The sequence below is a fragment of the Coregonus clupeaformis genome, chromosome 15 (assembly GCF_020615455.1).
Source record: "Coregonus clupeaformis isolate EN_2021a chromosome 15, ASM2061545v1, whole genome shotgun sequence".
Taxonomy (NCBI): Eukaryota; Metazoa; Chordata; class Actinopteri; order Salmoniformes; family Salmonidae; genus Coregonus; species Coregonus clupeaformis.
The window spans coordinates 39,338,118-39,362,393 of record NC_059206.1 but is presented as its reverse complement, the minus strand read 5'-3'; the positions used below and the strand labels follow the sequence as shown (position 1 = coordinate 39,362,393).

Here is a 24,276-nt window from a genome sequence, read left to right as displayed (position 1 = left end):
ATAGGGATGGCAGGTGCCCAGACCGACACAGAGACGGAGCTACAGAATCTGGACAAAAGAACTGTCTGGTCTGAAGGGGACCGCTGAGAGGTATCGTTTGTTAAAGCAACAGTTAGACATGAAGACAGAAGAGTTAGATATCCTCCAGGCTAAACTCCAACAGAGCTCCTTCCCTAAGCAACAGGAGGAGCTGGAGAGAGCTGCGCAGGACCATCGAGGAGTGTGAGGAGACCCTGCGCAGTAGTAAGGAGGTCCAGAAGAAGGCAGAGGAGAAGTACAAGGTGTTGGAGAGACAAGATGCAAGAATGCGGAGGCAGAGAGAGAGAAGGAACTGAAAGCTGCTCGACAGAAGCTAAACTCTGCTAAACAAGGCTGATGCGTTCAGTAAGAAACTCAAGGAGAGACAACAGGAGGCTGAGTCCCTGGTCCTAGAGTGGAGGAGTTGAAGAGAGAGCAGGCTGGCAAGCACCACGGCAATGCGGACGCCCTCTCCGGCGTGATGCCTTCTTCGCTGCCTTTACCCGACGAGGACGTCGGTCCCGAGGAGGGGGATGTGTGATGTCACGAGAGGCTGTGTCCTGGAGGGCGTTACATCCCCTGAGGTGGCTGCAAACCCAGACAGCTATGGCTCCATCTGCTGGTATGGTTGGGAACTCCCACCCCTCTATGGCCAATCTTCCCACGAGCTGAAACCAATCAGGAGCTGATGAGCTGAAGGTTTGGGAAGGGAAGAGACACAGTCTCCAACCTGGGCTCTCTGGAGGACAAGAGTGCTGCACGTCCACTTCCATGAGGAATATAAGGATTTGGAGATACTTACCTTTGGGAAATACTCACCTTTGGATATATGCACCTGTGGAAATACGTGTGGGACATTTGGAAGGACGTTTGCTGGGTTGGCCACTAGCTGCAACGTGGACTACAGTAAGGCTGGGAAAAGTTATTTGAGCGAGGAGAGTTATGATTTTGGATGTGGAAGAGACATCCCTGAACTGTTAACCCTTAAAGAGCCACCAGAGAACAGAGTTGTGTTATACTTTTTTAGTTTCCCAAGACCTTTAATAAAATCCTTGTTTTGGTTGAACCTGGTCTCCTTGCACTACTTGAGCATCCCCCAATAAGCAAAAGCTCTGATTTCTGGTCTAACAGATGGAAAAGGGGTCTTAGAAAACATCTACCAGAAAAAGTCTTAAAATATATTAGAAATACATCAAAACACAATAATGTTGAAGTAAAGACTCCTGCCAACTAATATTAACACTTATATTTAGTTTTTGAAACATTTTTCTGCCTTCTGTAAGTTTAAGAAACATTGCCTTGTGCCTTGAAATTCCGTTACCAAAAACCCACATATCTTTATAATATCATATATAATATCAAAACCCACATACATTTAATTTCTCTCCCTCATGAGGGAGAATAATGAAAGTTCACAGAAGTAAGAAGTAAAGGTAGACCTATACATTAGTTAGTGTTTTTATTGATATCAATTTTGTTTATGAATTATTAATGGAATTGAATTGGCTACAATGGGAAATCATAGTCACAAACCACAGTTGGGTTCACAAATTTGGACAGCACAGTAGAGTGCAGTACAGAAAAGTAGAGTTCAGTAGTACTGTATAGTAGTGTACAGTACAGTACACAGTAGAGCACACTAGAGTTGAGTACACTATAATATACTGTACTGAACTCTACTGTACTTTGATTGGTTCAGATTTGGTCCGTCTTGTTTGGGGGCAGAGCTCATTAAAATCGCTAGTGTGTAGAACAATACCCAAATATCCAAAGGAGAATATTGCATATTTGTACTTTGTGTACCTATTTAGCATACAACACCATGAAGAGAATGGCATTCATATCCATAATTATGTATTTCTGTATAGTACAGATTAGGGACCCATGATGAAATTCCATTAACACAATTCTATTACTGGTTGTAAATCCATTTCACTTACTGTAGTTCAATAATCAAAGCAGATTTTTTCAAAGTCAATGTGTCATGTCATAGCTGACACCCCATTATTTCTGCAGACATTGTTGCATCTTTAATTCAGAGCAGATATGTAACAGGCTTTTTGGAAAACGTGGACACAAAGCTGAGGGAGATTTTACCTAAATTCTGTTACCGAACTTTGCATCTGCACAGTTCTTCCAGTAAATGTGTTTTTGTAAAATGTTCAGTGTAAATTGTTAGAAGTTGTAACATATACACCGGTAGTCAGAAAGCAGGTGCAGAAGGTGAGTTTAATATGGAACAGATACAAAATAACAAACATGGGACGCGTACTGAACGTGAGAGAAAACCAATAACACCTCATGACAACTGAGGGCTAAATAAAGGGGGAGTAATCAGGGTAGTGATGAAGTCCAAGTGTGTCTAATAATGGGGTGCAGGTGTGCGTAATGATGGGTTGCCAGGACCAGTAGTTAATAGACCGGTGACGTTGAGCACCGGAGCGGGAGTAGACGTGACAGAAGTAGTCCTTGTGCATAGAGTTGTATGGTTTGTTAAACTTTGAAATCAATTTTTTTTTTGGCATACATCTTAAGTGAAAAATCTGATTCTCTAACTTCATTCATACTGGACACAGGGACATAAAAATGGTATCCACAAGTTTATCTGACTCTGGGGAAGTACAGTTGAAGTCGGAAGTTTACATACACCTTAGCCAAATGCATTTAAACTCAGTTTTTCACAATTCCTGACATTTAATCCTAGTAAAAATTCCCTGTCTTAGGTCAGTTAGGATCACCATTTTATTTTAAGAATGTGAAATGTCAGAATAATAGTAGAGAGAATTATTTATTTCAGCTTTTATTTATTTCATCACATTCCCAGTGGGTCAGAAGTTTACATGCACTCAATTAGTATTTGGTAGCATTGCCTTTAAATTGTTTCACTTGGGTTAAACGTTTCGGGTTTCTGTTGTTCTGGGATTGATTTGCACTTTTCGCATCAAAGTACGTTCATCTCTAGGAGACAGAATGCGTCGCCTTCCTGAGCAGTATGACGGCTGCGTGGTCCCATGGTGTTTATACTTGTGTACTATTGTTTGTACAGATGAACGTGGTACCTTCAGGCGTTTGGAAATTGCTCCCAAGGATGAACCAGACTTCTGGAGGTCTACAATTTTGTTTCTGAGGTCTTGGCTGATTTATTTTGAGTTTCCCATGATGTCAAGCAAAGAGGCACTGAGTTTGAAGGTAGATCTTGAAATACATCCACAGGTACACCTCCAATTGACTCAAATTATGTCAATTAGCCGATCAGAAGCTTCTAAAGCCATGACATCATTTTCTGGAATTTTCCAAGCTGTTTAAAGGCACAGTCAACTTAGTGTATGTAAACTTCTGACCCACTGGAATTGTGATACAGTGAATTATAAGTGAAATAATCTGTCTGTAAACAGTTGTTGGAAAAATGACTTGTGTCATGCACAAAGTAGATGTCCTAACCAACTTGCCAAAACTATAGTTTGTTAACAAGAAATGTGTGGAGTGGTTGAAAAACAAGTTTTAATGACTCCAACCTAAGTGTATGTAAACTTCCGACTTCAACTGTAGATAAATGGCCTCATTGCCAAAACCGCGAAGTATCCCTTTATCATCAAAGAGAAAAGCAGATAATGGCAATCAGTCAAAATACATTTTTTTATAAACTGTGCCTTTTGGTGGCTGATTTTACATTAGGAATACTGGGGCATATACTCATCCTTCTGTGGCTTATCTGTATGTATACAATCAAAGCAGATGTCCCCATATTGCAAATGCATTTATATTGACCTAATTCTGACAAATAGCCCCCATATGCAGGGGTGAAAGTAAGCCGGAATGGTCCGGTGGGGTATACAGTACGCAGTGCCGGTAAAACATGAGCCTATCACAATAATGAAAACATATATTCCAAGACAACTGTAGGCTATTACACTTTTTATTATTACCACATGTAAGTCACATGAAAAATATGCGAATAGACTTGAAAACTTGTGGATTATGCTCCACAATGCGTTGTGGTTCAACGATAACACTGACATTTTGCCAAGGCAGAGATGAGTGGCCGAGACGGAGACCCACGAGGACAGCAGTGTACATATCAATTCAGGTTACAAGACTTGTGTAGGCCCAAACAATACCGAATGTCATTCATAACACTTTTGGGTGTTTTGTAAGTGATGTCTCTTTGCAGTTATCAAATGGCACTGTATGAATGCCGGAATTATTTTAGAGTGGAGTAGCCTAATAGTTGGAATAGTAACTGAAGTCTGAATACGGACTGTAGCCTATTATAATATTAACTCTAGCAGAATTAGGTGTTCCTCGCAAAATTATAGACCAAGTGTTAAGTTTGTCTTGGAAACAGGAGTGGAGAAATACGATTTATTTCTTTCAGCATCTTGAGAGAATGCAAATGCGAGTTTAGGGACATGTTGTGTAGCCTAAACATGCAATTTCTTTCAGCAACATAAAAGCTGACAGTATTTAATTTTCAACCACATAAAATATGCATCCAAGACAAACTGAAATACTATCAGAAACATGTTTGATCTTTGTCACAGCTTTTAATTTCCTGATGTCATTTTGAAATCGCCCTGGTCCTTAAACGTCCTTGCTCCGTCAGAAAAGCAGAAATGAAAGAGAAAACTTTACCTGTGTCAACTAGATTGTTGATGATGCATTGATCATTCTATCGCTTTATGACATTATTCTGGTGAGCAAGGCTTTACTTATACTGAACAAAAATATAAACGCAACATGTAACAATTTCAAAGATTTTACTGAGTTACAGTTCATGTAAGGAAATCAGTCAATTGAAATAAATAAATTAGGCCCTAATCTATGGATTTCACATGACTGGGCAGGGGTGCAGCCATGGGTGGGCTTTGGAGGGCATAGGCTCACCCACTTGGCAGCCAGGCCCACCCACTGGGGAGCCAGGCCCAACCAATCATAATTAGTTTTTCCTCACAAAAGGGCTTTATTACAGACAGAAATACTCCTTAGTTTCATCAACTGTCCGAGTGGCTGGTCTCAGATTATCCCGATGGTAAAGAAGCCAGATATGGAGGTCCTGGGCTGGCATGGTTACACGTGGTCTGCGGTTGTGAGGCCAGTTGGATGTACTGCCAAATTCTCTAAAACAACGTTGGAGGCAGCTTATGGTAGAGAAATGCACATTCAGTTCTCTGGCAACAGCTCTGGTGGACATTCCTGCAGTCAGCATGCCAATTGCACGCGCCATCAAAACTTAAGACATCTGTGACATTGTGTTGTGTGACAAAACTGCACATGTTGAACTTGGTACTTCATACAGTTAGAACCAAGTATATGTTATTTTCCAAATCACATAAAAATATATCTGGTGATTTATGATTCATTGCATTTTGTATCAGAAAGTAGGCCAGCCCTCTTGAAGTCTCGTAGATCGATGCATTGCACTCTTTTTGTCTATAAAGCCCTCTTGCATAAGCATCCGCCATACCTTACCTCTTTGTTAACCTTCAGACGTATCAGTTACCAGTGTGTGCAAAGCTGTCATCAAGGCAAAGGGTGGCTACTTTGAAGAATCTCAAATCTAAAATATATTTTGATTTGTTTAACACTTTTTTGGTTACTACATAATTCCATATGTGTTATTTCATAGTTTTGATGTCTTCACTATTATTCTACAATGTATAAAATAGTAAAAACCCTGAATGAGTAGGTATGTCCAAACGTTTGACTGATACTGTAGATATGTACAGTATAGTGTAATTGTTGTTTATTGATGTGTTCATGCAGGGCTCATCTGCAAAAGAGACTGTGGTCTCAGCATTACTCCCTGCTTAAATAAAGGTTAAATAAAATAAAAATAAATTGTTTGAACTGCAGGATGGTTGGAGGAAATATACAAGACCTCTACAAGGTCTAAAAAGGAGGCCAAGGGTGTCTGGGACATGGTATGTGCTGGCAGTGGTGGTGACTCGGTGAGATGACCTGTGGGCTAGACTGTGGTTCAGACAGAGGATGTATGGTAGGGAAATGTGTTGAGGGGAACTTCAGGCCAAACTCTTACAGTAATGTACTGTATCTGTCTGTCCTGCACTGGTGAATGTGAGACTGACTGGACAAAGGAGAATACAGACAAAGCAGCTTCTTATAATAAATAAGCATAAACAGCCCTCTATTGAGATTATAGTGGTCAGTAAGTGCTCTCCCTCTCGCTTCACTCCTCACTCTGACTCCTGACTGGCCATCACAGAAGGAGCAGAACAGATATCTCTCTTCTTAATCAGACGCTGCTGGTCTCTGCTGATTTCCACTGATATCATCAAGCGCTCTTTGGGGATAACCAAACTCTAGCTGGTCTGGTGGTATGCTGTTCATTGCTGCAGCTTGACAGAGGCAGGGTAAACTGTGATCAGACGGCACGCGGCCCTCCTAAGGTCATGAGGCCTGACTGCGCCTGAGCCTAATTGGCGAAGGGGGGATGTTTTGGGTCTGGGTATGGTGCTACTGCAGGAGCACACAGAGAGAAAACGATAACCCTGTAGCATTATGTAACCTCCCCCAGGCTAAGCCTCTTATGCACACAAAACACACACGCATTCACGCACATACACACGCTTTGAATGCAAACACAATGATTCGTCACCCTACTATACTAATAGGAAATGGTGTATGTAAAATACCTTAAGGCACTATCAACCATCTGGTAGTACCTTTTACGCTGAATAAAGATGCTCTTGGTTACTCTCACCCAGGCTTATCCAGGAGGAATTGCACTTTACATGCAAATCCTAACTATTGGACATGTCTTTTAAAAGAAACTACCCCACGTCTTGTGCGACCTTAGCTGAACCGACAGCTCCTGCAGTCCTGTCAGTGCAGGACTCACTTACAGGCATTTGAACTACTAGATCATTAGATCAACTGTCTGTGTGCTCTTTGAGTGTTACTGAGAGACAGTGAAAGGGAGAGGGAGTAGGAGGGAGAGAGATTCGGGGAAAGCGAGAGACTCTCTACTTGTTTGCAGCGCTTTAAGATTTAATGAGAATAGTGAGCGTGGCATTGGATTACTGGAGTGTCTGGATGAGATGAGTTGAGAATGCCTACAGTAAGTATGGGTGATCTCTGCACTGCTAATAGGCCTAATTTAAAACAGGAGACTACCAAGGTTTTCATTGGTGTACCTTTAAATGTGTCATATGCTGTGCATACAAACATTACAGTAATCTCACAAGGGAGTATCAAGGCTTCAGAAGCTTTCCTGTAGTATGTTACACTGTTATGAGCACAGCAAACACCACTATGAGTGTAGTAAACACCTCTGTAACTAGGGGGAGTCAGCATCGATTTGGCTCTGTGAAAGGTTCCACCCTTTTTATCTAAGGGTGCTTTATCTTAAAGCAACTTATGTGCATGCGTCTATTCACTTGTGTGCTGGTGTGTAATGCTACTGTTGACATCAGGTTCCTCTGAGACCATCCATGGAATGTTCCTCCTGGTTTCCCAACCGATTCAGCAGACCTTCTTAATCTGCTCATTAATACTCCTGGCCCAGTTGTGATGAAACCCCAGCCTCTGGACAGACACAATCCTCCCCTTGTCTGAGCCAATGTGTCCGGCTGTCTGCCTGCTCCTTGTTTTGGCTGGAGGATAAAGAGATACCTCTGTCTGTATTGTTCTCTTAAAGGCCAGACCTTAAACAAACCCGCTGTAGCTCCTCTGTTTTCAGCCCCACCAGTTGAAACCCTACTCATGGTGCACGTAAACAAGGAAATATTGTTATCAGCCCAAAGTCTGTCTATCCGCCTCCCTGCCAGTTCCTCCTGCCTGGCTCACACGCTGACTCATTGTTGCCATGCAGTGATGTCACTAGGGGTCATGTTCTCTAACTGAATTTCTTCATATCTTGATTGGTTGCACAGTAAAGGCTAAGGCAACCCTCTATCTGTTACCAGGGAGTTTCCCCCCCCCCCCATTAAAGATATTTGGATTGCCCTCCTAGGCATTTAACAAAAGATGAACTAGGCCTATAACATTAAGCAAATGTTTAAACAGCCATATCCATTCACAGGAGCTATAATATCTTAAGTTAGAAATAACACAGACATATTATAAATAGTATTGCAAAATTGCATAACAGTTTCTGTGAAAGTGTGCGCTAAAGATAGGCATTCCTGTGGGAAGAGGATAAAGGTTGGAATGTCAGGTATAAATAGATCCTTCATACAAAGACAAAAAAAGGGATTTCAAACCTACACAAAGAAGTGTGAGAAAAAGAAAGAGTGAAAATGCAGACTATTTGAAGCTCTTGACCGAGAGTGGTTTGTCAAAGGTCCTGATCATATTAATACTCCCAGTATTGGAGAGATGGAGCAGCCTATGCTGTCTGATCCTTCTGGGATTAGCTGTAATAAATGAAGGTGGTGTTCTCCACGCCTACAGCACTGTTTCTCTGACACACTTATTGAACTGTGGAAGGCTGAAGAGGCCTTGGAAAGACTCCAGTGTATTGGAGTGAACACACACACTCAACAAGACACTGAGTCAGAGCTTGTTCTAGTCTCGTCGCTCCCACCCAGGAATGCATTCAATGATCATTATTCGTGCTTGTTTGACACGCAGAGCTTGTAATACTTCATGGGTAGTCTGGTGAGAGATGACTTAAAGCTGCTAAACTCCTGTTCACATTACTATGTGTGAGTGATCCCTGTGGGCACTGCTTGTAGGTGTGTGAAGGCATATAGTTCTGTGGACAGTGTACATGCTGTCACTCACTGTAATGTGATGCCTAGTATGCCACATAGCCTGTTCATTAGACACGTGTAACTTCCTGGCATTGCAAACCTCTGAGGGCAAAGGCTTGAATTGCTTAAATGCTTGAAATGCTACACTGTAAAACAAATATCTTGTTGTTTTTACAGTAACTTACTGGCAACCAGTTACTGTAAAATAAGGTACTGTATGTTACTGTAAATTCCAAAGAAACTTTGGTTTAACAGCACTTTACTGTAACAGTAATGTACTGTTAAACCAAAGTTTCTTTGGGATTTACAGTAACATATTGTACCTTTTGTACAGTAATTTACAGGTAACAGGCTTCCAGTAAGTTACCGTAAAAACATCACAATGTTTTTACAGTGTAGGTTAGTGATGGGGGGAAAATGTATGCAGTTACATATCGGGATATCATTTTTTTACAATATATCATATCGTTTTGACAATATCACAGTATTATTTTTGCGGTAGTTGGCTGTACCTGCACCAAGTATTTTCCCTTCATAGCTTGTTCTCCATCTTCTTTTTAAATAGGGAGCCCATTTGTTTTCAGTACTTTTATTTCCATGACTGATTAAAACTTTTTTTCTCTATGGCTCTCTCTTGTCCCTCTGCAGCAGACATATGGTGAGTAATATGTTTGTAACATGGAATCACAATAGAAATTACAGTATCGAATAGCAATACATATAGAATCATGATAACATCGTATCTATCGTGAGGTCCCTGGCAATTCCCAGCCCTAGTGTAGTTCCGAATACAGTAGCTGGATTTTGTAGTTTGTATTGAAGATGAAGATGAACAGAGAGGGGGGAGTTGGAAGCTTTATTACTCTTGAAAGATCCAGAAGGAAATCAAACCCTGTTTTTTAGGAGCTTGGATCTGTCTTAGGTCCCCTTGGCTTGGTGTTGGAATAGTGCTTCAAGTCTTAGGAAGGCTTCAACACTGCCTGATGTGAATCTAGGCGTCCGACATCCGCTACATATTGACACACATTGTGGTCTCTGCCTCAGTGCCTTGTTCTCCTGTGTCATGATGCCATCAGACAGACTCACACAACAGCTCCATCTGGTTCAGAGTGGCACTGGAGAGACCGATCCATTATCCAGCTGCAGCCATCCAGCTTCTCTGCCAACCTGCCGCTTCTCTTACCACAGAGCTATTCACTATTCAACCTAACTGCTGCCTGCCAGTCTGTCTGCTGTGGTTGTGGGGTTAGCACATTAGAGAAAGCTAACTAGCTAACTCTACTGTCGAGCGATTACCCAACCTTTTACTGCCATTTACTATATATGTCTCTACAAGGGTTTGTAAATACTGGCCAGTTGCTGCTGCTAGTTATGTTTGTGTACAGTGTACACATATTTCATGCCCCTCCCCTTCACAAATGTGACACCGACCGGCTCGATTCGGTCATATGCAGCAACATTTGAAATTGTGTTTTTTACATTGGATAAAAGTAGCGATTCAGAGCTAGAAAATGGTATCATACACTGCAGTTGAGGAACAATGGAAAATTAATTCTGCTTTGAATGTTGATAAACTGGGAACCCCACTTTTGAGAAAATGGCTCTTGAATGTTTTGGTACACCTACTGGAGAGCTCTTCTTTGTCTACACCCATTCCGCATTGTTCACATCCTCTTAAGCCTGGCGGGTAGGAGTGTTGGGCCAGTAACCAAAAGGTTGCTGGATCGAATCCCCGAGCTGACAAGGTATAAATCTGTATTTCTGCCCCTGAGCAAGGCACTGTTCCCTGGGCGCCGTGGATGTCGATTAAGGCAGCTCCCCGCACCTCTCTGATTCAGAGGGGTTGGGTTAAATGCGGAAGACACATTTCAGTTGAATGCATTCAGTTGTACAACTGACTAGGTATCCCCCTTTTACCACCCATCTCTTTAAAGATTCACATGTGAGGCCATGTGCTAAACAGAGTAAGGTAGTGTAGAAAACAACCAAAGATTTCAAGACTAAAAGTGGTGAAAATACTCTTTATCTAGTCCTTGGCCTATACCCTAATCTGACTTTGGTGCAGGTCATGTTGTTCTTCGCATTACCGGTAAACACACACTATATCAATTAAAATATATGTTTATTTGTCACATGCACAGGATACAGAAGGTGTAAACTGTACAGTGAAATGGTTACTTGCATATTTGATTCTTACCCAGACACACTTGTCTAAATTGATGGTTCATGTAAAAGAAATGCTATAACCGCCCCCCAGCCACATCTAGCAAAGTGGATGGGTCACTATTGTCTAGACGTACACAAGTTCATGAAATACAATGGATGACCGTAATCACCCCCAGACACACCTGGCTAACTTGATGGGTCATGTAATCATCTGGTGAGGTGCAGTCTTTTGTTTAGACATGTAGCTTGCTAGCTAGCTAGCTAAACAATGAACCTAATGGTGCTTTCAAGACAACTGATAACTTGGAAAAATACGAGGTCAAATCATGACGTCAGTGATATTCAGGTCGGAAAGTCGGGGCTCTAGAAAGAGGCCTGAGTTCCCAAGTTGGAATTCCGAGTTGGATGACTGTTCAAAATGATTTTTCCCTGTCGGAGCAATTTTTTTTCCAGGTTCCCAGTTGTCTTGAACGCACTGAAGTCTGAGGTCGGAGATTTCTGAGTTACATGTTCCGAGTTCCCAGTTGTTTTGAATTCGGCAATAATCCCAACCCATACTACTAGCAATACAAACTGATTGTCATAGCTAGCCACCATGCATGAATCTGCAGGCAGCTAAAGCTAACCAACTAGGTTCAATGTTAGCAAGCTAGCTAACATTAGGCTATAATTAGCAATGCAAATGTATTTCTGAGATACAAATAATATTGCTACACAGATCATACACGTAAGTTAGCTAGCGAGCCAGCCAGCTAACTTTAGCTAGCTAGCTCATAGTACGCTTTAACTTGCAATGAAAACGACTTTATGACAAAATTAGAAACATATATTATCTGAAAATGTAGCTAGCTAGACTCTCTTACCCGTATACATGGATGAACGCTTCTCCCTCTCTGGCACGGATGCCATGGTTACCCTTAGTTTGAAGATGTAATCCGGAGACAGGTGTTTTATACAACAGCCTTCTGTGTTCTCTTTTCGACTCCCTCCGCATATTTGCAATCAAACGGCAGAATTTTCTCCATCTACTTAGCTATCATACTCTGCTTCCACCGGGCATTCCAGTGATTTCAAAATTCAGTCAACTTCTTCTGTGACAACAACACTGTTGATCGCCGTTTCAGAAAACTCTACAATGTACAATGTCAATGTCTGGTTCAATGAAAATGTTTTGACATAAATCAGGGATTTCCTCATCGTCTGATTCATTTTCAGAGTCAGAGAGAGTCAGCATGGCACGATCGTCCTCCAGAAGTTGGAGAGCTGTAGCAACACTTTTGCAGTTCTTCATTACATCGTTAAAGAAAGACACAGTAGAAAGGATTACCTGCACATACTGAGCAGCTCATGTTATAGACAGAAGCATGCTACATGGCAGACCAATCTGAACTCATCTCTCGGCATGTGCAGCCCATCCATTATCTCAGCCAATCATGGCTAGCGGGAAGGTTCCTGTCTTTTTCCGTGGCTAAACCAACTAGGCGCGTAATTTCAATTTTTTATTCGTATTTATAGATGGCATACAAGTTTGTTATTAAGGCACATTAAAGTTCACATGTTCCAGAAAGCATTTCTGCCCAAAAATGCATTTTTATAAAAATGTATGTTTACGTTCAAATACCTTTCCTGTGAAGTAGTGGCGTGCGACAAACGTCTAGTTTCCTGAAACGAGTCACAAATGTGTTGATATCAAACCGGGGGTGGGGGTGTAGAGGGAAGTGTGTAAACCCATTATGCTGAATGGGGCAGATGGCTTGAGAAACAGATTGCATGGTTTATTTAATGCCCACATGATGGGCCGTTAGTTTAAAGGGCACTGGTCTTTTCTGTGTACTGTGAATTTTGCTGTTGTTCTCCCAAACCAGAACAAACAGGCTCTGCCAGTGGAGGGGAGCCATCTGCTACTTGTGTGTGTCTCTGGTGCCAAAGCTGGCTTCTGCATGGTTGTGAGCCTGTGGTCGCTCGGTCACACAGTCCATAACTGCACAGTGTCATATGGCACCATTTCCGTCCCCTGCATAGATCGCTCTTCTCTATATCTGACCTCTCTCTCCCTCCCGCCATTTCTAACATTATGAGGCCATGAGGGAACATGATGCTATGGGAATGCAGGTTTCTATAAGAGAGGAGGATTATGACCTTGTGTGAACATCGTGTTCCACTGCACATTATCAAAAGGTTTCAGTTCCTCCTTAGAAAGAGAGAGGGGGAGGGACGAAGGGGGAGGAGAGAGAGAGAGAGATAGCATGTGCTGTAGTTGTGTTTGGTGAATTGGGCTTTAGAAAATCTCCCAGGCTTACCCAACTTGTTACATAATCATCTCAACACTCAAACATGGCTGAACACAGCAGGCTGATGATGGGTTTAACAGTAGTTAAACAGTACATTTTGTTTTCCAGGATGTTTTTTTCTAACCATCATTGGACACAAAATGGTCGCCATTCGACAGTGGTTTCACAACAATATTGGCGAACACTGATACTGTTTCTCCTCTGTTTCCTCCACCTTCTCCATCTGTTGATATCTACACAACACAATCAAGTGTCTGTTTTGTATGATTATTTACGACCAAGAGAGAATTGAGCCCAGCAGCAGCAGCCGCCGATAATGATCAAAGTAAGGCATCATGCTTTGTGAGGGTCTGTGGTGTGCCTCGGGTAAGGTCATTATGATGCTAATAAGTCTGCGGCATTCACTGTGTTTTTCTCTCCAACGGTATGCAACACAACACAAAGGCCCTTAAACCACACAGAGCCTCTCCATACATCACCCCACTAGGCACAGATGTCAATTCAACGTCTATTCCACATTGGTTCTGTGTAATTTCATTGAAATTACGTGGAAGCAACGTTGATTCAACCAGTGTGTGCCCAGTGGGACGTCATATGTGTTGTGACTGCTGTGTGCATTCTGATCACACTAACCCTCTGGTTAATTCTCAGTGAAGGAGATAGGAGCTTATCACAGGACATCAGATTAGTAGTGGCCACATGTATGCTACATCATGAAACATGATGAAATCCCCTGGTACACATCTAGGTTGACCTTTACTTATATAATGATAATATTACCCAGAAAACTTCTGGTTCATCTGAAGTTTGATGTAGATGTAGAGTCTGCCTGTCCCAATGGGGCAAGGCTGGCTGGCTCGCCCCATAAAGGCTAGCTATTGGATTTGATTTGCATTAGCGTCTCAGTAACATAATCGATAGCCCCATCAAACAGGTGAGCGGTGAGGCTAATCAGGTCTGTGATTCAGATAACTCTACAAACCCATCACTATTGAATGTTGAGTGCTGCTATTTTTATACCAAGGGTATTCTCTCTGAAGTGTCTAATGTTGAACATGGGGCTTCTAGTCAACAGCAAAACATATTTATAGACACCAGTCATTGAAAACTCCGGTGTTCAGTGTTTGTAACATCCATACAGTATATGGGCTCTGTTTTTTATACCAGCTCATTACTTAGATAAAAAAACTAATAGTGGAAACTACCATTTTAGAGAAATATAGACGATAGACTAAGTTAGTAAACTGTATACGGTTGATTGACTCTTTTCTTTCTTTCCATTCCAGCCATTAAGGTGAACTGCCTGGGATCATGTGGGGTCTCCAACAAAATGAACGACATGTCATGGACACTGGAAGAGCAATACTTCAATAGCACACTGTCTATAGCTGACAAAGGTGAGGACTATGGAAGCCATTTTGGGGCTACTGATACAACATGTATTGAGTATAAGGTATAGAATGAGAATCTAAATAGAGGCTCTTGAGTGGCCGTGTTGCAGCCCTCTTCATCTCTGTTGAATTATAAAATGTATGATAATGTAGCTTTCTACCTCAATAAGATTTTTGTCCTCGAGCGGTTTTGCACTTTTTATATTGGTGATCATTCTGAGGGATAATTAAAATGTTCCACAGCCCTTGCGACAAAACTAGTGAAACTGCCATCAGCTAAAGTAATAGTTTCCTGCACTAAATGTTCTGTCTGCCCTCTCTGATGAGAGACATGGCTGTGCCTAACAATTACTGTACTATTCTTAGATCAAAGAACAAACATTTCAGATAGATGAAAACAGAGCTGAAATCCAAGCACTGACTGTGCATTTGCTTACAAATAGGCAGAGGCAGGCACAAAACATAACACTAGCATTTCAAGTGATTGTAGACTTTTTAACATGCATGCATACAGACATGTTGCAGGTCCTTTTTAAAGTGGCATCTTATTTGTTTTCATTTAATTGGATATGAGGAGATTTGTACAATTCTCTTTGTAGAATGCCAATGTGTGTGCAGATAACATACCCAACATCCATCACGTGAACAGCCCAAGAGATTAGAATCATCACTGGATGTGTTTGAGTTATTAATTACAGCTCTTAAGTCTCACAACACATCTGACACACACACATACACACACACTCCAAAACTGGGGAGTCATAAATCATTTATTTCACATCCTCTCATCTCAGTGGGGTTTTTTCATATCCCATTTTTCCTCCAACAATGGGCTCTGCCAGCCACACATGTATGGGAGTTATGGGGATGAGGCAACATAAGACATCTATTAGGGTTAATGCCCCTCCCCATGCTATGCTACTTTTGTTCATGTTCAGTGACCCTAAGAGATATTCTACAGATGGTAGAGTGGTGTGTGTGTGTGGCTGTAGTAAGCTGTCAGTGTCATCTTTAGCCCATCCAAACTGTGAAGAGGTGGTTGCATCTCATATTTCTCACAGTAGTCAGTCAGTGCCTATTTCCTGTACAAGACTCTAAAAAGCCACAGACAGATCTCTATTGCTGGCTTTGTTTTTGTTTTTTACTTACTTGGGGTGAAAAGAGAAACTTTTGAATATAGCTTCAAAAAGAATATGCCGCTGCTTTATACTGTTGCATAGCTCGAAAGCTGTAGGCCTGCTCGACAATCTTGAAATACAGGAGACGACTCTGTCTCTCAGCTGGTAGATCCGATTTGAAATACAGCCCCAACATCCCTTTTGAGGTTTCTCTGTACCGTACCTTCTCTCAGCAGCATGTGAAGAGCTGAGAGAGAGAAGGTGGAAGGATTTGGCTACTACATGAGGCACCCGCAGAGTTGTGTTCAAAGCCTGACACCGTTGCTGGTCGTTGCAAAGAGATGCTTCCTCTAGCAGTAATAAAGTGATGCAAAAGAACACACGTGGAAAAGTCTGAGCGCTTCCCCTTTAGGAAACGGAGACGAACAGAATATGCATTGACGCATTGATGCAGTGAACGAACGCTGCTATCTGGAAAAATGGAATTGCACTGTCAGCTTACAGGGGAAATGAATGACCTGAGAGGCTTTAATGTTCTCAGTTTGAATAAGATGGAAAGAGCCTTGTAGGCCGTTTATGTACTTGTTTGTTTTTGTTTGATATAGTTAGACAGGTGAATGATGGATATAATTAAGTACTTAGTGCAGCTGTAGCATGGTTGATTTTCTGTGGTGTGACTTACTGCCTCCACAGTATCACAAGTGATAGATCATTAAAAAAAAGTTATTAACACTATTATTCACATGTTATCAGACACTCAGAGTGACGTCAGACAGTGCCTGTGTATCTACCTGTTGTATAATTCCCTTCCAGTATTAGTACCCATAGATCAGATGAAATGTGCGAGGGAAATCGACCCTTTGATGTTAGTCTGTAAATTCAACACTCAATCTTGGGTTGATTTAGAGCTAGCCTTGCTTGTACTATAGGTCATTGATTAACTTTGCAGGGAAATGTCCACAAAATATATATATACAGTGCCAGTCAAAAGTTTGGACACACCTACTCATTCAAGGGTTTTTCTTTATTTTAACTATTTTCAACATTGTATAATAATAGTGAAAACATCAAAGCTATGAAATAACACATATGGAATCATGTAGTAACCAAAAAAGTGTTAAACAAATCCAAATATATTTTATATTTGAGATTCTTCAAAGCAGCCACCCTTTGCCTTGATGACAGCTTTGCACACTCTTGGCATTCTCTCAACCAGCAACAGTCTTGAAGGAGTTCCCACATATGCTGAGCACTTGTTGGCTGCTTTTCCTTCACTCTGCAGTCCAACTCATCCCAAACCATCTCAATTGGGTTAAGGTCGGGGGATTGTGGAGGCCAGGTCATCTGATGCAGCACTCCATCACTCTCCTTCTTGGTCAAATAGCCCTTACACAGCCTGGAGGTGTGTTGGGTCATTGTCCTGTTGAAAAACATATGATAGTTAACTCTGGGTCTTACCTTCCTGTGGCGGTCCTCATGAGAGCCAGTTTCATCATAGCGCTTGATGGTTTTTACAACTGCACTTGAAGAAACTTTCAAAGTTCTTGAAATTGACTGACATCATGTCTTAAAGTAATGATGGACTGTTTTTTCTCTTTGCTTATTTGAGCGATTCTTGCCATAATATGGACTTGGTATTTTACCAAATAGGGCTATCTTCTGTATACCAACCCTACCTTGTCACAACACAACTGATTGGCTCAAACACATTAAGAAGGAAAGAAACTCTTCAAATTAACTTTTAACAAGGCACATCTGTTAATTGAAATGCATTCCAGGTGACTACCTCATGAAGCTGGTTGAGAGCATGCCAAGAGTGTGCAACGCTGTCATCAAGGCAAAGGGTGGCTACTTTGAAGATTCTCAAATATAAAATATATTTGGATTTGTTTAACACTTTATTGGTTACTACATGATTCCATATGTGTTATTTCATAGCTTTGATGTCTTCACTATTATTCTACAATGTAGAAAATAGTAAAAAATAAAGACAAACCCTGGAATGAATAGGTGTGTCCAAACTTTTGACTGGTACTGTATATTTCTTATATATTTTCCCCTAACCCATTCCTTTTTTGTTATGTTTACCTGCCTACAAGACACAATGTAGTGTGCGTAGATTAGTTTTATGTCAGTTTTGCCTGTTAAACTATCTGCTTAGCTACGTTATTATGATTCACATATAGCAAGCTGATAGTTATGAAGTAAAACGTTTTCTTTGTGTATATCTTGTTTAATCTCTATTGTTGGCTTTGTCCTGGCTGGAAGAAGGTTCAGTGAATGGAAGCAGCGTAAGGTAATACAGTAGGGGGAGTGTGAGTGCTTTTCAAATATAATGGTTTATGCGTTCTCCACACTCTTGTCCTCACAAGAACGTACTCAAGAGAACGTCCTCGGAGAATGCACTTGGAGCATGAGAGTGTGACGCGCAGTGGTATGCATTTTAAGAAACAGCCGATGTCTCTTGGTCTATAGTTGAACAATGCTGTCCGTTTGTCACAGAAACTGAATCTACTAAAGGCGTAGGGCTTCACCTAGGGGTCTGCATGGTTACCCACTGGGCTGTTCACACATATTGTACAGTTAGGGAAAAAAGTATTTGATCCCCTGCTGATTTTGTACGTTTGCCCACTGACAAATAAATTATCAGTCTATAATTTTAATGGTAGGTTTATTTGAACAGCAAGAGACAGAATAACAACAACAAAATCTAGAAAAAAGCATGTAAAAAATGTTATAAATTGATTTGCATTTTAATAAGGGAAAAAAGTATTTGACCCCTCTGCAAAACATGACTTAGTACTTGGAGGCAAAACCCTTGTTGGCAATCACAGAGGTCAGACGTTTCTTGTAGTTGGCCACCAGGTTTGCACACATCTCAGGAGGGATTTTGTCCCACTCCTCTTTGCAGATCTTCTCCAAGTCATTAAGGTTTCGAGGCTGACGTTTGGCAACTCGAACCTTCAGCTCCCTCCACAGATTTTCTATGGGATTAAGGTCTGGAGACTGGCTAGGCCACTCCAGGACCTTAATGTGCTTCTTCTTGAGCCACTCCTTTGTTGCCTTGGCCGTGTGTTTTGGGTCATTGTCATGCTGGAATACCCATCCACGACACATTTTCAATGCCCTGGCTGAGGGAAGGAGGTTCTCACCCAAGATTTGACGGTACATGGCCCCGTCCATCGTCCCTTTGATGCGATGAAGTTGTCCTGTCCCTTTAGCAGAAAAACACCCCCAAAGCATAATGTTTCCACCTCCATGTTTGACGTGGGGATGGTGTTCTTGGGGTCATAGGCAGCATTCCTCCTCCTCCAAACACGGCGAGTTGAGTTGATGCCAAAGAGCTCGATTTTGGTCTACCACAATCACTTTCACCCAGTTCTCCTCTGAATCATTCAGATGTTCATTGGCAAACTTCAGATGGGCCTGTATATGTGCTTTCTTGAGCAGGGGGACCTTGCGGGCGCTGCAGGATTTCAGTCCTTCACGGCGTAGTGTGTTACCAATTGTTTTCTTGGTGACTATGGTCCCAGCTGCCTTGAGATCATTGACAAGATCCTCCCGTGTAGTTCTGGGCTGATTCCTCACCATTCTCATGATCATTGCAACTCCACGAGGTGAGATCTTGCATGGAGCCTCAGGCCGAGGGAGATTGACAGTTCTTTTGTGTTTCTTCCATTTGCGAATAATCGCAACAACTGTTCTAACCAAGCTGCTTGGCGATGGTCTTGTAGCCCATTCCAGCCTTGTGTAGGTCTACAATCTTGTCCCTGACATCCTTGGAGAGCTCTTTGGTATTGGCCATGGTGGAGAGTTTGGAATCTGATTGATTGATTGCTTCTGTGGACAGGTGTCTTTTATACAGGTAACAAGCTGAGATTAGGAGCACTCTCTTTAAGAGTGTGCTCCTAATCTCAGCTCGTTACCTGTATAAAAGACACCTGGGAGCCAGAAATCTTTCTGATTGAGAGGGGGTCAAATACTTATTTCCCTCATTAAAATGAAAAAATCAATTTATAACATTTTTGACATTATTTTTTTTGTTATTTTTTTTGTTATTCTGTCTCTCACTGTTCAAATAAACCTACCATTAAAATGATAGACTGATAATTTTTTTGTCAGTGGGCAAACGTCCAAAATCAGCACGGGATCAAATACTTTTTTCCCTCACTGTACATACACACCTTGGTGCTGAAATGTCACAGTGGGCTGACCTAGAAAAGCAGAGTTAAAAACAAAATCGCTTATTGTTAAATTTTCGACACCATTGTGAGAGCTGTTGAAAACTTACACTGGCCACCAGTCAGTCTGTCTTGCTCTCTGTGTCTGTGTCTGTGTCTGTCTGTCTGACCAAGCGATCTCTCTCTCTTACAGGTATCCTGGCAGCTGGCGAGCACAGCTTCCCTTTTCAATTTCTCATTCCAGGTATGTTTGGAATTAGTCTGGAAAACCTGTTAAACTCCATTCCACCATGTCAACCACACTGAGGTCCATAAAAGAATTAAACATTTTTACAGTATAGCAGAAATGTTGTTAGTGACGTTGAAGGAAACTGGTATAACCACTGATAACCACTGATAACGTGACGTTTCTGAACAGGCACAGTGTTTGTTGTCTTTGTAGTATTGCCTAATGCCCTTGGCTCTTTGTCTAACAATGAAACAATTGGACAGGATATAATATATTATTGTGAATGAAGTAAGAACATTCAGTAGAGTTTGTTCAGGTAAATAAAGAGATGCCTTTTCATATCACAGGTAGGGCACACTATTGACTCTGTCTCTGCCCTTGTGCTTTATGCACTTCACCTTAAAGGGGGGATGAACTTCCTGATTTAGCCTAGGTTTCAATTCTCCTCATTAGGAAATGCGACTGAGAATGAGATTTGGGTTTTGGAGGCGTGCTTTGATGTGGGTGTCTCTTGTGTGTACGGTCGAACGGGGGAAGTGTTTGTACTTTCACTCTGCCAAAACAGTACACAGTTACAGTCACTCACCCTTCTAGATAACTTGAAACAGTCTAACCAGGTCTTGTGTCTGGAAGTAGCCTAGACTAGCTAGCAAGCTAGCCAACTTCTTTACCCAATTAGCTTCAGCCAGCCAGTGTGCGACTGTGGCAAAGTTGGTTTGACTTTGGATACTCTATCTGTCACGCCCTGACTCAGAGGACGCTTATATGTTGAGTCAGGGTGTGTATATTCCTTGTTGTGATTTTCTATGTTGTATTTTCTATGTTTAGATCTAGTATATCTAGATCTATGTTGGCCGGTGTGGTTCCCAATCAGAGGCAGCTGTCGCTCATTGTCTCTGATTGGGGACCATACTTAGGCAGCCTATTGGCACTAGTGGGTTGTGGGAACTTGTTCTGTATAAGGTTTGTTGGTTTACCTTTGGACTTCACGTGTCGTTAGTTTATTGTTTTGTCGTGTGTTTATTCGTGTAATAAACATGTATGCATATCACGCTGCGCCTTGGTCTGACCCATCCTTCTACGAGCGTGACAGAAGATCCCACCAGACCTGGACCAAGCAGTGTGCCGAGGAGGAGCAGAGAGGATGGACTTGGCAGGAGATGAGAGAGGATCTGGCAAGAAAGATGGAGGCCCTGATCAGGGTGGAGAGGCAATCCCAATAATTTTTTTGGGGGGGGCACACGGTGTGGACGACGAGGCAGCAGGAGGCCGTGACAGGGCGGATCGGCTGGTTAGGAGAGGAGGCCACCAGATTACGGGGGCTATTGGTTCAGAGGGAGCAGAAGGAAGGTGTAGAGGCACGGCGAGAGGAGCTGGGTAGGCAGCAGAAGGAGCGGGGGTTAATAAAGGAACCCAGTCCCGCTCCTTGCACCAAGCAAGTGGTGCGTGTCGCCAGCCCGGCCCGGCCTGGTCCTGCCCCTCGCACCAAGCCAGTGGTGCGCGTCGCCAGCCCGGTCCGGCCTGTTCCTGCTCCTCGCACCAAGCCAGTGGTGCGCGTCGCCAGCCCGGCCCGGCTTGTTCCTGCCCCTCGCACCAAGCCAGTGGTGCGCGTCGCCAGCCCGGTCCGGCCTATCCTGTCCCTCGCACCAAGCCAGTGGTGCACGTCGCCAGTCCGGGCTGCTCCCCGCACCAAGCCAGTGGTGCGTATCGCCAGCCCGGTCCGGCCTGTTCCTGCTCCTCGCACCAAGCCAGTGGTGCGTGTGTCCAGTCCGGCACGGCCCGTGCCTGTTCCACCGGTGCCCGGTCCGGCTCCGGTCAGCTGCTCCACTCCGGAGCCAGAGCAATCCGCTTCACCGGGCTCCAGTCCAGCTCCGGTCAGCGGCTCCACTCCGGAGCCAGAGCAGTCCGCTCCACCGGTGCCTGATCCAGCTCCGGTCAGCTGCTCCACTCCGGAGCCAGAGCAGTCCGCTCCACCGGGCTCCAGTCCGGAGCCTGAGCAGTCCACTCCACCGGTGCCTGGTCCAGCTCCGGTCAGCGGCTCCAGTCCAGACCCAGACGTCAGCCCCTCTCCAGTTTCGGGGTCTCCCACACCAGGGTCCAGACAGGGCTTGGAGTATAGTGGGAGGAAGGAGAGGGGAAGCAACGCGCCGAGGTCTAGACCAGACCAGGGGCGCAACAGGGAGGCGAAGAGTGAGAGGTCGTCACGCCCTGAGCCGGATCCGCCTCCGAGGCGGAATGCCCACCTGGCCCCTACCCTGTTATGTTTATGTTGTGCGGTCGGAGTCCGCACCTTTGGGGGGGGGTACTGTCACGCCCTGACTCAGGGGACGCTTATATGTTGAGTCAGGGTGTGTATATTCCTTGTTGTGTTTGTTTTATGTTGTAGGATCTAGTATTCTAGATCTATGTTGGACGGTGTGGTTCCCAATCAGAGGCAGCTATCGCTCGTTGTCTCTGATTGGGGACCATACTTAGGCAGCCTATTGGCACTAGTGGGTTGTGGGATCTTGTTCTGTATAAGGTATGTTGTTTGTGTACCTTGGACTTCACGTGTCGTTAGTTTGTTGTTTTTGTCGTTGTTTATTCGGTTCAAATAAACATGTATGCATATCACGCTGCGCCTTGGTCTGACCCGTCTATGAACGAACGTGACACTATCTCTGGGTATAGTTAGAGACCATCAATGAATTACACAATGTAAATGGGACAATATTTTCATTTTGCCCACTTTTTAGTTGTCTCATTAAATGCTTTCAATATTTGTATATGAATTTCTACAATATATAGTTGGTTTGAGGTTTTTAAGTCATTGAAATTTTCTCCCATGTGCATTGTGTAATTTACTGATGGTCCTTAACTAGCCCCCATAGGGATATCGAATGTCAAATCAAATTGGCCATGGGTATTACGATCGGTGCACTCCGAATTGATGATTACTTGGGTGCTGCCAGCTGTGGGCATGTGGAAGGATTGAAATAAACCCAACCCAAGGAAGACTTTTACGGTACCCTTCATTCCGTGACATATTTTTTTCTTCATAATTATCTCGCAAATCACCCTTTTGGACGAGACTGACTTTATGACCAGAATTATCCTATTTACACTTTGTAGTAGCTTTTGACTCATATTGACGCCACGTAGGCCGTTTTCAAAAGGAGAAGTTGCTTATTACGTCAGTTTCCCTTTAATTCTAAGTGCTTTAGTCAGCCAATACCCCTTGTGTCAGACAATACAGTTGAAGTCGGAAGTTTACATACACTTAGGTTGAAGTCATTAAAACTCGTTTTTTAACCACTCCACAAATTTCAAGTTAACAAACTATAGTTTTGGCAAGTTGGTTAGGTCATCTACTTTGTGCATGACACAAGTAATTTTTCCAACAATAGTTTACAAACAGATTATTTCACTTATAATTCACTGTATCACAATTCCAGCTTTCAACTAAGTTGAAAGTGCCTTTAAATAGCTTGGAAAATTCCAGAAAATGATGGCATGGCTTTAGAAGCTTCTGATAGGCTAATTGACATAATTTGAGTCAATTGGAGGTGTACCTGTGGATGTATTTCAAGGACGACCTTCAAACTCAGTGCCTCTTTGCTTGACATCATGGGAAAATCAAAAGAAATCAGCCAACCTCCACAAGTCTTGGTTCATCCTTGGGAGCAATTTCCAAACGCCTGAAGGTACCACGTTCATCTGTACAAACAATAGTATGCAAGTACAGTGGGGGAAAAAAGTATTTAGTCAGCCACCAATTGTGCAAGTTCTCCCACTTAAAAAGATGAGAGAGGCCTGTAATTTTCATCATAGGTACACGTCAACTATGACAGACAAAATGAGAAAAAAAAATCCTGAAAATCACATTGTAGGATTTTTTATGAATTTATTTGCAAATTATGGTGGAAAATAAGTATTTGGTCAATAACAAAAGTTTCTCAATAATTTGTTATATACCCTTTGTTGGCAATGACACAGGTCAAACGTTTTCTGTAAGTCTTCACAAGGTTTTCACACACTGTTGCTGGTATTTTGGCCCATTCCTCCATGCAGATCTCCTCTAGAGCAGTGATGTTTTGGGGCTGTCGCTGGGCAACACAGACTTTCAACTCCCTCCAAAGATTTTCTATGGGGTTGAGATCTGGAGACTGGCTAGGCCACTCCAGGACCT

At 42.7% G+C, this 24,276-nt stretch overlaps 1 protein-coding gene across 2 annotated transcripts in view; it reads left to right on the top strand.

The window, feature by feature from the left end:
- LOC121582462 (arrestin domain-containing protein 1-like) overlaps positions 1 to 24,276 on the top strand; it is a 55,381-nt gene that overhangs the window by 13,913 nt on the left and 17,192 nt on the right. Inside the window, exons 2-3 of one of the 2 annotated variants that reach the window (XM_041898263.2) lie at positions 14,476 to 14,586; positions 20,073 to 20,123. In XM_041898263.2, coding sequence (XP_041754197.1) covers positions 14,476 to 14,586; positions 20,073 to 20,123 — 162 coding nt within the window. Of the gene's footprint in view, positions 1 to 14,475; positions 14,587 to 17,723; positions 18,133 to 20,072; positions 20,124 to 24,276 lie in introns of those variants that run through there. The other variant, XM_041898264.2, reaches the window with a different exon arrangement.